At 41.3% G+C, this 12,059-nt stretch overlaps 1 protein-coding gene across 1 annotated transcript; it reads right to left on the reverse strand.

Moving 5' to 3' along the window:
- Window positions 1-288: 288 nt before the first annotated feature.
- LOC141438264 (protein patched-like) lies at window positions 289-10,697 on the reverse strand. Its single transcript, XM_074102060.1, is given in 17 exon segments — window positions 289-3,178; window positions 3,472-3,605; window positions 3,608-3,788; window positions 4,140-4,382; window positions 5,081-5,263; window positions 5,952-6,830; window positions 6,917-7,054; window positions 7,147-7,338; window positions 7,428-7,627; window positions 7,630-7,674; window positions 7,786-7,915; window positions 8,035-8,169; window positions 8,535-8,804; window positions 9,796-10,015; window positions 10,104-10,315; window positions 10,420-10,565; window positions 10,643-10,697. Coding segments are annotated over 17 exon segments (3,669 nt in total). The 5' UTR covers window positions 10,683-10,697; the 3' UTR covers window positions 289-2,857.
- Between the last annotated feature and the right edge of the window lie 1,362 nt (window positions 10,698-12,059).

Genomic DNA, 12,059 nt, shown 5'->3' on the forward strand with positions numbered 1-12,059 from the left:
ACACAAATAAGACTAAGACGGAACATGAAACTACCGTGAGACTCACTCATATTAAATATATTGACCCGGATAACTCACGTCTTAAATCGAGTTTAGCCCGACATGTTTCGGGCTTAGCCCTTCGTCTTCGGAGCAACGCGAGTCGGCGGCGAATCATGTCAGGCTAAACTCGACTTAAGACGAGAGTTATCCGGGTCAATATATTTAATAAGACTAAGACTAAGTAAAGTTTAGAATTAGTAAGCTTTTTGTTTTAAGTTAAGGTAGGAAGACGGTAGAAAAACATGGTTTAAGTTTAAATTAGTTTATTTTCTCAATACAGTCGACAGTTTAACTGATATTATACATGATGGATGCGATAAATATTCGTAGATATGTTTGTCTGCCCAGCTCTTTTTGTGACAGCTTAATTAAGTATTTTTAATGAACATCTGGTGACATCAGCAGTCGAACTTTACCAATACTTATTATAAATACAACACTGAGATGTTTGTTTCTTAGACTTTCAAGCTTAAAGTACTAAACCAATCGTGAAAAAATTGGCTATGGAGATAGTTTCAGACCTTCACATAGAATAGTTTTATCCCAGAAAATAGTTTAGTTCCTTTGGCGCGGTACTTCGCAGATGAAGCTAATGGACAATAAACATAAAATTATACTCCCAAATTGAATTTAACTTCCTTATTCACGCCATTTGCGCATACTTGATTTATATTTGTAAATTTATCATGTTGCTGGAAGCTGTATGTTAGGCTTATCGCATTTCAAGGTAACCTTTTATTAATAATATTAAAAGTTCGCTCAATAATATTTACATGAATCTCTCACTTTGATATAAGTTTCAAATACGAAATTTTCTAATCAAAATCTAAACCTGCTATGTACCTACTGGGCAAAATATTCATGTTTATTTTTGTAACTTAAATAAATATTTAGCTGGGCACACAAATCGTTTTCATCCTATATAGTCAACAGTGACTGGCTATGGCGTAAAATTATATTGCATTACAGAACTTTCTTCTAAAGTACTGCCTTTATGGTCTAGATCCTTAGTAGTCTTCTGTGCGACTACGGCCCTTGCTTGTAATGCAATTTTACATTTTACGTCACCCCAACACAACACTACAAAAATGTGTGAAAATTGATAAAAATTAAGACAATCAGTTTAACTTTTATGTAAAAAAGTTCTAAAAGCGTTTCAAGAAAAAATATTTTATTATAAAAATCTTATGCCAATTACAATAGAATCTTCTGTCGTAATTACATTGAACGAGGCAGTATCTGCTGGGAAGATATAATGGAAGAGAATAAAGTAATTAAATTCGTTGCCAGTCTAATTATTCACTATGAAAGTATTCTACTGTTCAAAAAAAATAGCGTTATCGACTTGATGATATATGTACGAGCAGCAACACTCCCTTAGCGGATAATAGAACCATATAAAAGCTTTTCGTTGCATAAAACACCTAAAGAAAACACAACTAATATTTTTATTACAACCTACAGTTTTTCGACAATATGTCAGTTAAAATTGTATAAAAATAAACTATACAAAAGTGTGCATCTCGACGTAAGCATCTCGCATACGATTCAATGCTACGTCTTATGGACATATCGCTTAGCAACATTTTAATATTACCAAAGTCATTTTTGCTAAAAAGATTACGTCGTTATATCATGTACTATCGGACTGACTGAATCTTAACCCTTTGTGGTAAGTTTGATCAGAAAATGTCATAAAGACATCGTATTACTTGACAAAGAAAATCATTACGACACTAACTGTGAGAAAATTCTACATTGGGTCAGAAATCAAATCAAATGGTTCAACTGCACTTATAACTAAACAAATTACCTGTGCGTGTTATATTGCAGACGGCATATACTTAGATACCAAGTTACAAAAATTGTTCGCGGCTAAACGATATCCACCTATGTTAAAGCTATATTTACAAATATAATTAAGTTCTATGCGTATAAATTAATATAATCTAATAAGTACTTTGCACAAAATGTCACAACGCTATTCATTAATTTGTTACTGAGGTCAGCCATCCTTCCGAGTGAATTGATTGCCACACGATTTACACATACGTTGTACTTTGAATACTGAGTTTTGATCGTTAAATGCAGTCTTCACATTTTATAATGAACTTTTACCTAAAGATCACAAATTACAGTTAGGTATCTAGGTAATCTCATAAATAGCTTCTTAACCTACCTACCGCTACTACTAACTAAATAATTTGTACAATAAATCTGAGGTTTCTTACAGATTCCACTGATGAAAGAATAATCATAAACGTAAAATAAATAATAACATAAATTACAAAATAATATTTGACCACAGTCTTTAGAGAAGATAAAAATATAACAAAAAGCATTATGGAGACAAATGGAAATGTCTTTAAAATAGGAACACGCAGAATTAAAATGATATTTGGTCTTTAAAGATTCATTCTCGAATTCACACTGAATCACACATCAAGGTACACAGAACGAGTGCCCGCCGTGGAATGCCTGCCGTGCCGCGCGGCACAATACTGACGCTTGCCGTAAAACATGCCGGCACTTCCTCTGAACCGAATTACTGTAGCCTCCACTGTAGGTATTGGTTATTTATGAAAAGTGAACTTATAACTATAATCTTCGTAATACTGCCTTAAGGCTTTACTTACGGGCATCATAGGCCTGACAAAACGATTCTCATTCGCGACACGAACTTGGTATACTTCATATCTAATAATGTCGCTTTGTACTATAGCGATCAAATCCAAAGAAAACGAACGAATTAGGTATGATAACATAGCCATTCATATACTCTCACCACAAGTGCATGAAGCTGCTTTACACAAGTTCAATGTCTTGAAGAGTCACTCTCGTGTCCGGAATCGCGGCCATTTTCGCGCGGCGAGGCACGGTGCTCCCTTTCATCTCGGTACCGGTCTCTGCGGTCTCTTGACCTATCTCTGTCCCTCTCCCGATCTCGGTCTCGCTCTCGGTCGTCGTCGCGATCACGGCGGCGGTCGCGGTCGCGGTCGCGGTCTCTGTCACGGTCCCGCTCTCGGTCGTCGTCGCGATCCCGGCGGCGGTCGCGGTCGTAGTAATGGTATGAGCGTCGCGATTTCCTATCGCTGGGCGTCACCACTTCCACTTTTATGTTCGCTGTGGCGGTTACCTGTGAAAATAATAATAGTTTTGTCAGATACATTGCAAAGATAAAAATTGTAAAAAGTACCTACCTATATTTAGCAAAAAAAATTAAGATGAAGCTCCGAAAGAAAATTTGGTTTCAGATGTAATACGAGTATAAACCCCCCTTTGTACGGCTATTGATTGATTAATACCAATATAATTGCTAAATATATAACATTACCAATATAATCCCATTAGCAAATGGAAGCAAGCATGCATTTGGAAAACAGCTCACTGCCATCTATTGCTAAAGTTAAGACTAAAAACAGTTCTTACCTTAGTAGTAATAGCTCCAGAATGTGAAGTTTTGGTGGGCGTAGAGCGGCCACTATTGGAATCGCTGCCGTTATACGTGGTCGTCTCGACTACTACTTCTGGCTGCACCACTATGGACTGCATGGAGGACTGGCCGACTGGCCCGAGCTGTGCCAGCTGGGTTCCTCGGTGATGGTGGTAAGCGAAGGCGCGCACGAGCGCGGCGCTGACTTGTTCCGCGAGCTCTTGTCGCCGGTGGAACTCGACTTGCGTGTTTGCACGGGCGAGCTCTTCGGCGATGGCGTTGAGAGCCGCTCTGGGTGCTCTAGCGGTCGAACCTGAGGGAGGTATCAAAGTTGATTAGACAATGGTAGTTAATTTTATAGGCTTTTGATTTAGTCTGAGCTACACTTGAGAAGAGGTGCACTGAACTGAATTGGTTATCTTATTGGTTTCACTGTATTGGTTACATCGGCATACCCCATACTTTAATTGCAGAAAAATTATCTACTGTACCTATCGTAAAATTCACACACCTTAATCGAAAGCATTGGTATTCATAAAAAAATATAAAACAAAGTATATTGTTGTTCATTCAATATCTGGGAGAACCAAATTTAAATGGTGTTTTGTTTTGACTTAATACGCTTCCAATCTAGGCATGCGCTGTACGTTCGAGCAATACAAACCTCAGCAGCAGGCCCCAGCAGCGCCAGTATGACGGGAAAGAACAGCAGTCCGTTAAGAAGCCCCAGCGCGACCATCGTCAGCAGCAGGCGCAGGAACAGTCGCGCCACGAAGCCGAACTCGCTCGTCGCCAGCATTGAGGCCGCGAGCGCCGCCGCCAGCGCGCCATGCAGCACCGGCGCCAGCACTGACTCCACCGCCAGCGCCGCACGCCGCCGCTTACAGCCGATCGAGGTCACGAAAGCCTGCAGGAAAGTTTTGTCTTAAATACCTATGAAGCGACTTTTGGTGCCATCTAGTGAGCAAATTTAGAAACTCGAAATCATAAGGGCACGCAAGCGCACACCCCACATCTATATTTTGGCTACTAGCTTACACCCGAAACTTTTATCTATTTAGAAAAGTAATTAGGCTGGTTCCCTAACCCGTGTGAATTTCAAGAAAATCCGTTGCTGGTGAATATCTTAAGGAATCAAATCAATCTTAAGGTGTCCAATTTCAAGTCTCAAATACAAAAGAACATAAATGGAGAGACATAAAAAATTAAAGCGAATTGATAACTTCCTTTTTTGAAGTTACTATTTTATATATTTTCTCACAAATGTTGACGAAAAACATGGTAAGTATATGTGACACGGCCAGTACTGGAATATTACTTTGGGCTTCTAAGAAACTCGTCCGTAATTTCTTTTTACCCCTTAAAACAAAATGTACTTACTAATCACGCTTCTTACTTTTTTGAAGTTGTATGGCCAGTGTTTTTAGGTCAGACATAACATAAAATTAGGCCCAAAGCCACTGCCATCATAGTATGGCAGAAATACGAATATCGAAGTTCGTATCCTACCGTCCTCCTCACTCTCGTATTAAATAACGTAAGTGCCAGCGGGACGGCAAGATACGTAGTTAGAATTTTGCACTTCATAGTATAGGCCCTGCTTACCAAGCAGAGGTGCACGGTGAAGTGCACGCCGCGTCCGACGGCGAGCACGAGCAGCACGGCGGGCACGGCCGACAGCTTGACGCCGAGCGCCGCCATCGCGCCCAGCAGCTGCAGCACCAGCAGCGCCAGCGACAGCGCCACCAGCAGCGCCGCCCACGCGTTCAAGAGGAGCACCATTACCGCCTTTAACAAATACTGCATTGTACAGAGTGTCTTTGACCCATTAGCGTGCACTGAGGGCCCCTGCACGCACTCGCCACCACCAGAAGCAGGGTAGGCAGTAGTACTGCTGCCTACCCTCAGTGTACGCCCCAACCTGACCTGACAAAACCATATTTTAAAAGCTATGTTCGACTAAGCTTTAATATCTGCCACACCCCACACCACAACGTGGCGCGCAAAAATATTTAACCCACGCTATATTGTTTTAGATATCATTGATGCTGGTGACTGTACAACGAGTTTATATGACCCTCGACTTAACTATCAATCCCCGCCTACGGCTCGGGTAGATAGAAAAGTCTCGGATAAAGTGAATTTTATGAATGAGTTAAACACTGTTTTTCACTTCTATTGAAAGTAAATTAAACAGCAACATTGCAAATTAATATCACTACATCACAAGCTTTTTGTCTATGCATTGCTATTTTTATTTATATCTAACTTGTCACAACAGTTTTAAATAAACGCTTATATTTAATAAACTTTTAATGTTTGTGACTGTTGGCGCCCGATTGCTTTGGTCTTAGACAAAGATTTTACTTTAAACCTCGCCCGGATACGGAGGGCGCTGGAATTTTAGATAGGTACTTTGTAATGATGAGATTCGTAACCTATATACCTACTGTGTAAATAATTAAACAAAACTCACCACAAACACAGCAGCCAAAGCGCACGCCAACGCGAAAAGCAGTGAAGTCCTCAAATATAAATACTGCTCCCAGAAAAGAAATGGAATCCCAGATGGAAAATTAGCTAGTCCCTTGGCTTCAAACTTAAGACACAACTCTCGCACTGACATTATCAAGTTCTTTATGCTTTCAGTGTCTATGAGACCGGAGAGGTAGAACGGGAGCTGAGTATAAATTAAAGGAGATGATTTCGGTATGATTAAATCTTTATCGCTAGGCTGGTGGGTCCATCTTTTAGGTTGTGGCTTCAGGTTGCCTTGAGACGCGCCATACGCTAAAGCGTCGTTGGTAGCCCAGGCCGATAGATAGTTATAGAATGCTTTTGGATTAATTATTCCTTCCTTGTCGACCAATCTGTGACCGTTCTTTACATCCCTTATAAGCGACTTGTCGATCGGATTGTCCACGTGCCCTGTCTGAACTAGAAGTTTAAAAGCTAGTTTTCCTTCGTCACTTGCATTCTTGAACCAGTATTCATTCGATATACAGCCATTAGCGTAGTCCTTGTCGAAAGCGTCTTGTAAATCTATCAGCCAGTCCCGGAACAAACTGAGCCAGAACTTCGTGAGGCCGCCGTTGTCATTTTTTATGATATTCGGTATTCTGACAAATTGGTCGTGGTATTCGTAAAGCAATTTCTGGTTTGTAGGGTATTCGAAGTCGCCTTGGGTGACTGCATACATGTTGTAAAAGCCGAAGAACTTCTCCTGCCGCGAGAGGAACTCGTGTTCATCAGTGTTTTCAGGTACAATGTCGGTGAGGTCTAGACCGTCCTTGACTTTGGTTACTCCCCAAATACTAGCTAAGATGACCGTGATCAACGCCAGCATTGACATCACCTATAAAGAAAATATTGATTAGAATTTTCACATATTCGTTCAAAAATTATCAAAGTGCAAAATAGTATCAATGACATAAATCTTACCTTAACATCAGGGCGCATGATAAATGGCGTGTAGTGAGTCTTCGCCCACTTTGTGAGAGATAGACTAAGACAACACGCTTTTTTTGCTTCTGCCCCTCCGTCAGGATCTAATGGCTGTCTCGAGGTATCTTTTACGTTCTGTAAAATAAAATAATTGATATTTATAAATGAATATTTTGCACGTTTTATAAACGGGTAAAATTCCCTGAAGACAAGACATTAGAACCTACCTTTTCTACCTTTCCAGCGCGCGTCGTCGATCTTCCGCTTGTCCGTTTGACTCTTACTGGCAGTGGACTCTCAGGCATTATGCAACAGAGCAAGTCGGCCCTGGCAGCAGATCGCCGGCGCAGATCCAGCGAGATCATGGCGGGAAACACTAGTAGCATCGAGCCCAGGTTAAAGAGTAGAAGTATTGCAGCCTATAAATAAAAAAATAAAATAAATAATGTTTTGATGGGTTTAGTCAAATTAATAATCCAAGAATGCACATGTGTCATAAAGTAAGTACCTGAAGGCAGAATGCTCGGAGAGCGGGTATCGGGAGCAGAGCTGCAGCCAAAAACGCCATGACGTTACATAGCGAAGCTAAAAGGACGCTTAGTCCGGTCTTCTTTAACACCAACCCCGTTCTTTCTTCTCTTGGAACGTCTCCAGATTGCTCTACGTACGTGTGAGCGAGGAGGAACATATCTTGCACTCCTAACCCAACGCTAAGAAGGGCACAATCTGTGTACTTGTTGCGTTAAATGGAATGCCTGGAAAAAATACACTTATATTTAGCAAACAGAGAAATCTTTCTAAACATAAAGTGAAAAAAATATGATGAATGTGAATGATAAAAACAAAAAAAGTAAAAAGATGATAACCTAATAAAGCGCAAAAGCCTAGTCCAGCGGCAACTGAGATGGAAAGGAGGAGAACACCGGCAATGCCGACGCCGGCTTGCGAGCGCACAGGATCGCGCCATTGCATCAACGTAACAGCAACATAAATTAACTGAAAATAACAAAATCACAAATAAAAATAAAAGCCGAAGTAAGTAAAAACAAACTGTAGCTGTATGAATGAAAAATAATTATAATAGAGATGATTTCAATACAAAACTTAGGGCTCACCATGATCATATAGCCTAAGACGATGTTCTTGAGAGATAATTCAGAGAATTTGCCAAGAATGTCATTCAGACTCGATGTGGAGAATGGGTAGAAACTGTACCATGGTGATACGGCTGCTGCTGTTTTTTTGACTTCCTGTAAGAAAAGAGAAAAAATTTAGATAAGTATAATCAGAAATATGGCTTGGAAAAGAAAGCACATAAATTCAATTGTTCAGATTACGAGAAAGAGGAATAGAAACGTTATCTAAACTAAACTATACTGCATACGTTCTGTTTCATAATCATAGTCGTCAATTTTTTTAATTTTTTGCTGGTGGTAGTAACCACCACTGAAATGCAATCTTTTGGAACCATAATCTCTGTAACAACCCACCTTTTCAGAAATTAATTTCGTTACAGACTGAACTGAGAAAATATGTATGTACATATATGTATGGCATGGCTTTCTAAGTGCATCTCGCTTTTAGTTCGCGTAACTTTTCATATTCTAACACTTACAGATGCAAATTTCCGTTGCCACGCGTCGAGTATGGCGGCGGCTTTCTCCTGGTTCCAGCCGACGTGGTGCACCTTGCTGCTCTCGTCCCAGTATTCGAACATCTCGCGCTCGCCCATCAGCTGCACCACGGACTGCAGCGCGCGCGCACTGCGCAGCGCCGACGTATTGTTGCGCGTCACTCCGCCCACGATCAACTGCTCCGGCCAGTGCATGTACGCCGCCGCGAACCCGAAACACCCCGCAGACAGCACAGCCGCCACATCTGGAATCTAAACCCAACCAATCAGATTAAGATTGAGACGCGGATACCCGCCGTTGTTATAAAACACAAAGTGTCACCTGGCGAACGATATAGTTAGAGACAATACGTGTCGCAAGATTTACGAGGTTTCCTTGGAACTGTTCATCTGTATGTATCGGGTAGCGGGCATTATTGTGTCATTGTGACGGCGATAGCGGCGGCAAACGAGGCCCATTGAAGCGTGTACAATGCGCCCGTATAATGCGGGGTCCGGCTGCGCGGGCGCAGGGAACAATGCGCGCCCGATCTGCGCCGCGGCCCTTCGCCGAACGTGGGTGGCGGCAGGCGGCGCGGCGCGGACCTTCTGCGCCGCGCTCACAAAAACGTTACCTATGCCTCTTCGCTACATTCGACTACGACTCTTGATTCCGATGCACGAGGTAGAACTCAGATAACTAAATATCTCAATAACTTCAAATTGGTTTATTATAAGTTAACGTCTACTTTTAGGAAGATAATGTCTTTATACTGCATTCAGCTTCTAATTAGCATTGGAGCATAACTCTGTTGGGTGTCGCCGCGCGGTGCGGCGGCCGGCGGCGAGCGAGGCCGGCAGGTACCCGCCATCTGCCGGGCGGCGACCGCTTTCATCCCGTCTTATTACCGTTTCCAAAAATACTTTATTATTATGGAAAGTATTTAAAGTTTACTGCGTTCGACCCGATAAAGTTATTTTATTTGTCGTGATCCTACATGCTTTATTTATGTGCCAGTAAAACCGTCGTAAATTGAAGTCTTCATAAAAGGACCGGGAGTTGTCGTAATAGTCCCTAATGTGGGTCTCACGGTGGCGTAACAAATCATTCCGTACAGGGCTCGATGTCCTTCATATTAAGAGTTTACAAAAGAGGCATAAGGGTATACAGAATACCATTCTAGGTCAGCTTAAATGCTTACTGGGAAAATAATCGATTGCTCGGAAATAAACTATCTGATGTGTAAAAAGTAAAGGCAGTTACCTGTCCTGACTTCTTGTTGGGAGCTGAGTCGGGACAGTGCGGGTCGGTGGGGTCCAGACACGGCTTCTTCATGTAGGCGGACGTGATGCCAGCTCGCTTCATGTACGCCTCCATCGTGCTTAGAGGAAACTGGTACTGTAACTTTTTTACTCCTTCCTTTACTTCTTCTAGAGCTTCTTGGGGATTTAATTGCGTCCATTGTAGTTTTTGTTGTAAGAAACTGAAAGTAATAATTCCATTCCTTTAACTAAGATAATCCCTACAATGTTATCTAAACATTAATGTGTAACAACAGAATGTTAACTTACGGTACGTGAAACGGATAGTCAGGTCCAAGAAGTTGTGATCCCTCCCAGAAGCAGTCGAGAGGCGTTATAATGGCGCAGGGAATGATGTTATCAAATATTTTCTCTATATGGTAAGCTTCGAAATCTGGTATGCTTGGGCTGTAGCAAAGGTCTTTTAGCCTCCACTCTACATCATACATATGAACTGTAACTCTAGTTGCTGCCTTAACTACCTGTAAGGAAAAGAGTTCATTAAGTAGGTATTGCATAGTTACATTCTTATCAAATATCTAATATATTGTTTTTTTTATTTTATTTAATACCAATGTAGACATACCGCGAGGTGATCAAGAAGCGCTTTTGCGTGCAGAAGTGACGCATCAGGGTCTTTTGCTGTCTGGATGATGAGCTGATGCGTCGAGGAATCAGTTTCACCCAAGGCTTTCGCAGTGTATTTGAGTTCCGCTTCCAATCTGCCACCCTCTGAAACAATACGAAAAAATTGTCATAACAGCGGTATGGAAAAGCATGTTTAATCATTATTTTATTATTATACACACTGGTGGGCTGTGCTGTGACGCGATACCGACAAATTAACATTCAACTTGCACTACCGCGCCAGAACCGTAGATTATTTAGTTGCTTAATGAAAATGCAATTAAGTTCACATTGAACTTTTATCGTGAATACGAGGCAAGCATCGAATGCTTTGGTCCATTAAAATAAATCGTCGACTTAATGCGATAGTCGTTACGGGCACAGACAACTTAATTTAGCTGCTCGTGTCACTACATTATACTGGTAAAGTAAGAGATAATGCCCTGCGCGGGCCTATCATTTGCATACGCGTTTGTGTTAAATGCGTCTAGAAAGATCCACGCTGGTGAGTAAATGACTTTACTTCTGTATAAAGTCATTATAGCATCGTCGAAGGTGCCATTTAAAGTTTTTATTTTCACAATTTTTGTGGTGGAGTGGTGAGACAGTCGACAAAAAATGATCTAATTTTAGCTATCCCATCAGCACCCACGGCTTATTGGTGAGCGTCGACACATTTGTCAGGGGGTGAGAGGCAAGCTGCGATAGTTAACACGTCCCGGTTGTGATTTATCGCTCATTTAGGACTGCTATCGACTCCTCGCATCCACCCTGGGATTTCTTTTATTTCGATTCAAATACGAGTATAAAATAAACAGAGGCGGTATCACAGACACTTGTATTTATAATAAACACAAACAGGCCCTAAATGTGTAAACTTTTCCTTCATCAACAGTAAGATATTATTTAGTTCCCATGTGTCGTTTATAAAACGAATAGCAGGTAGGTGCATACAAGACTCGTTCAGATTGGGCAACTAAAAAAATTGTAGGTCGGAACGGCGATATGTTTCGGCACACCGCGCGTTATCGGGGACGGCGCGGCGGGAATTCGTTCCAATTAACACCCGTCTGCGCTGATTTATAGGTGTTTGTCACATTTTCGCTTGCTCTTGCACTTAATTTGGCCTGCGAGGTGTGAGAGAACAAACATGGCTGATACGATATCTCCTCGTTATCAATGTTATTTATTCATCTAATGGACCACAACTTTGTTTTTCTGAAAAATTTTGTTCAAAAAGTCTAAATACAATTTTTCTGCCTTTATAGTAGGGGGTTATCCCTACCAATTTCGCGGTTGTCAAGTTTCATCAAGGCACAATACACACTGCAACTGCATCGGTAGCGCTGCGCAACGTAACTGTCTCACTGAGTGTTAACGCCCTCGCTACTCACGAGAAAAGTTTCTTTATTTTGGTAACAAATTATGGGATGCTCCTCGTACTGCGTTACATCGACGGATCGAGGATTAACTAGAAATGGTATCACACACGTTAACGATTTCCTTATTTATTTCTAAGAATGTCAAAGCAGATTTAAGATAACTGGGGTTCAACTAGGTTTGAGTAAATTAAACACTGACCTATAAAGACTTAATATG

Source organism: Choristoneura fumiferana, chromosome 18 (assembly GCF_025370935.1).
Source record: "Choristoneura fumiferana chromosome 18, NRCan_CFum_1, whole genome shotgun sequence".
Classification (NCBI taxonomy): domain Eukaryota; kingdom Metazoa; phylum Arthropoda; class Insecta; order Lepidoptera; family Tortricidae; genus Choristoneura; species Choristoneura fumiferana.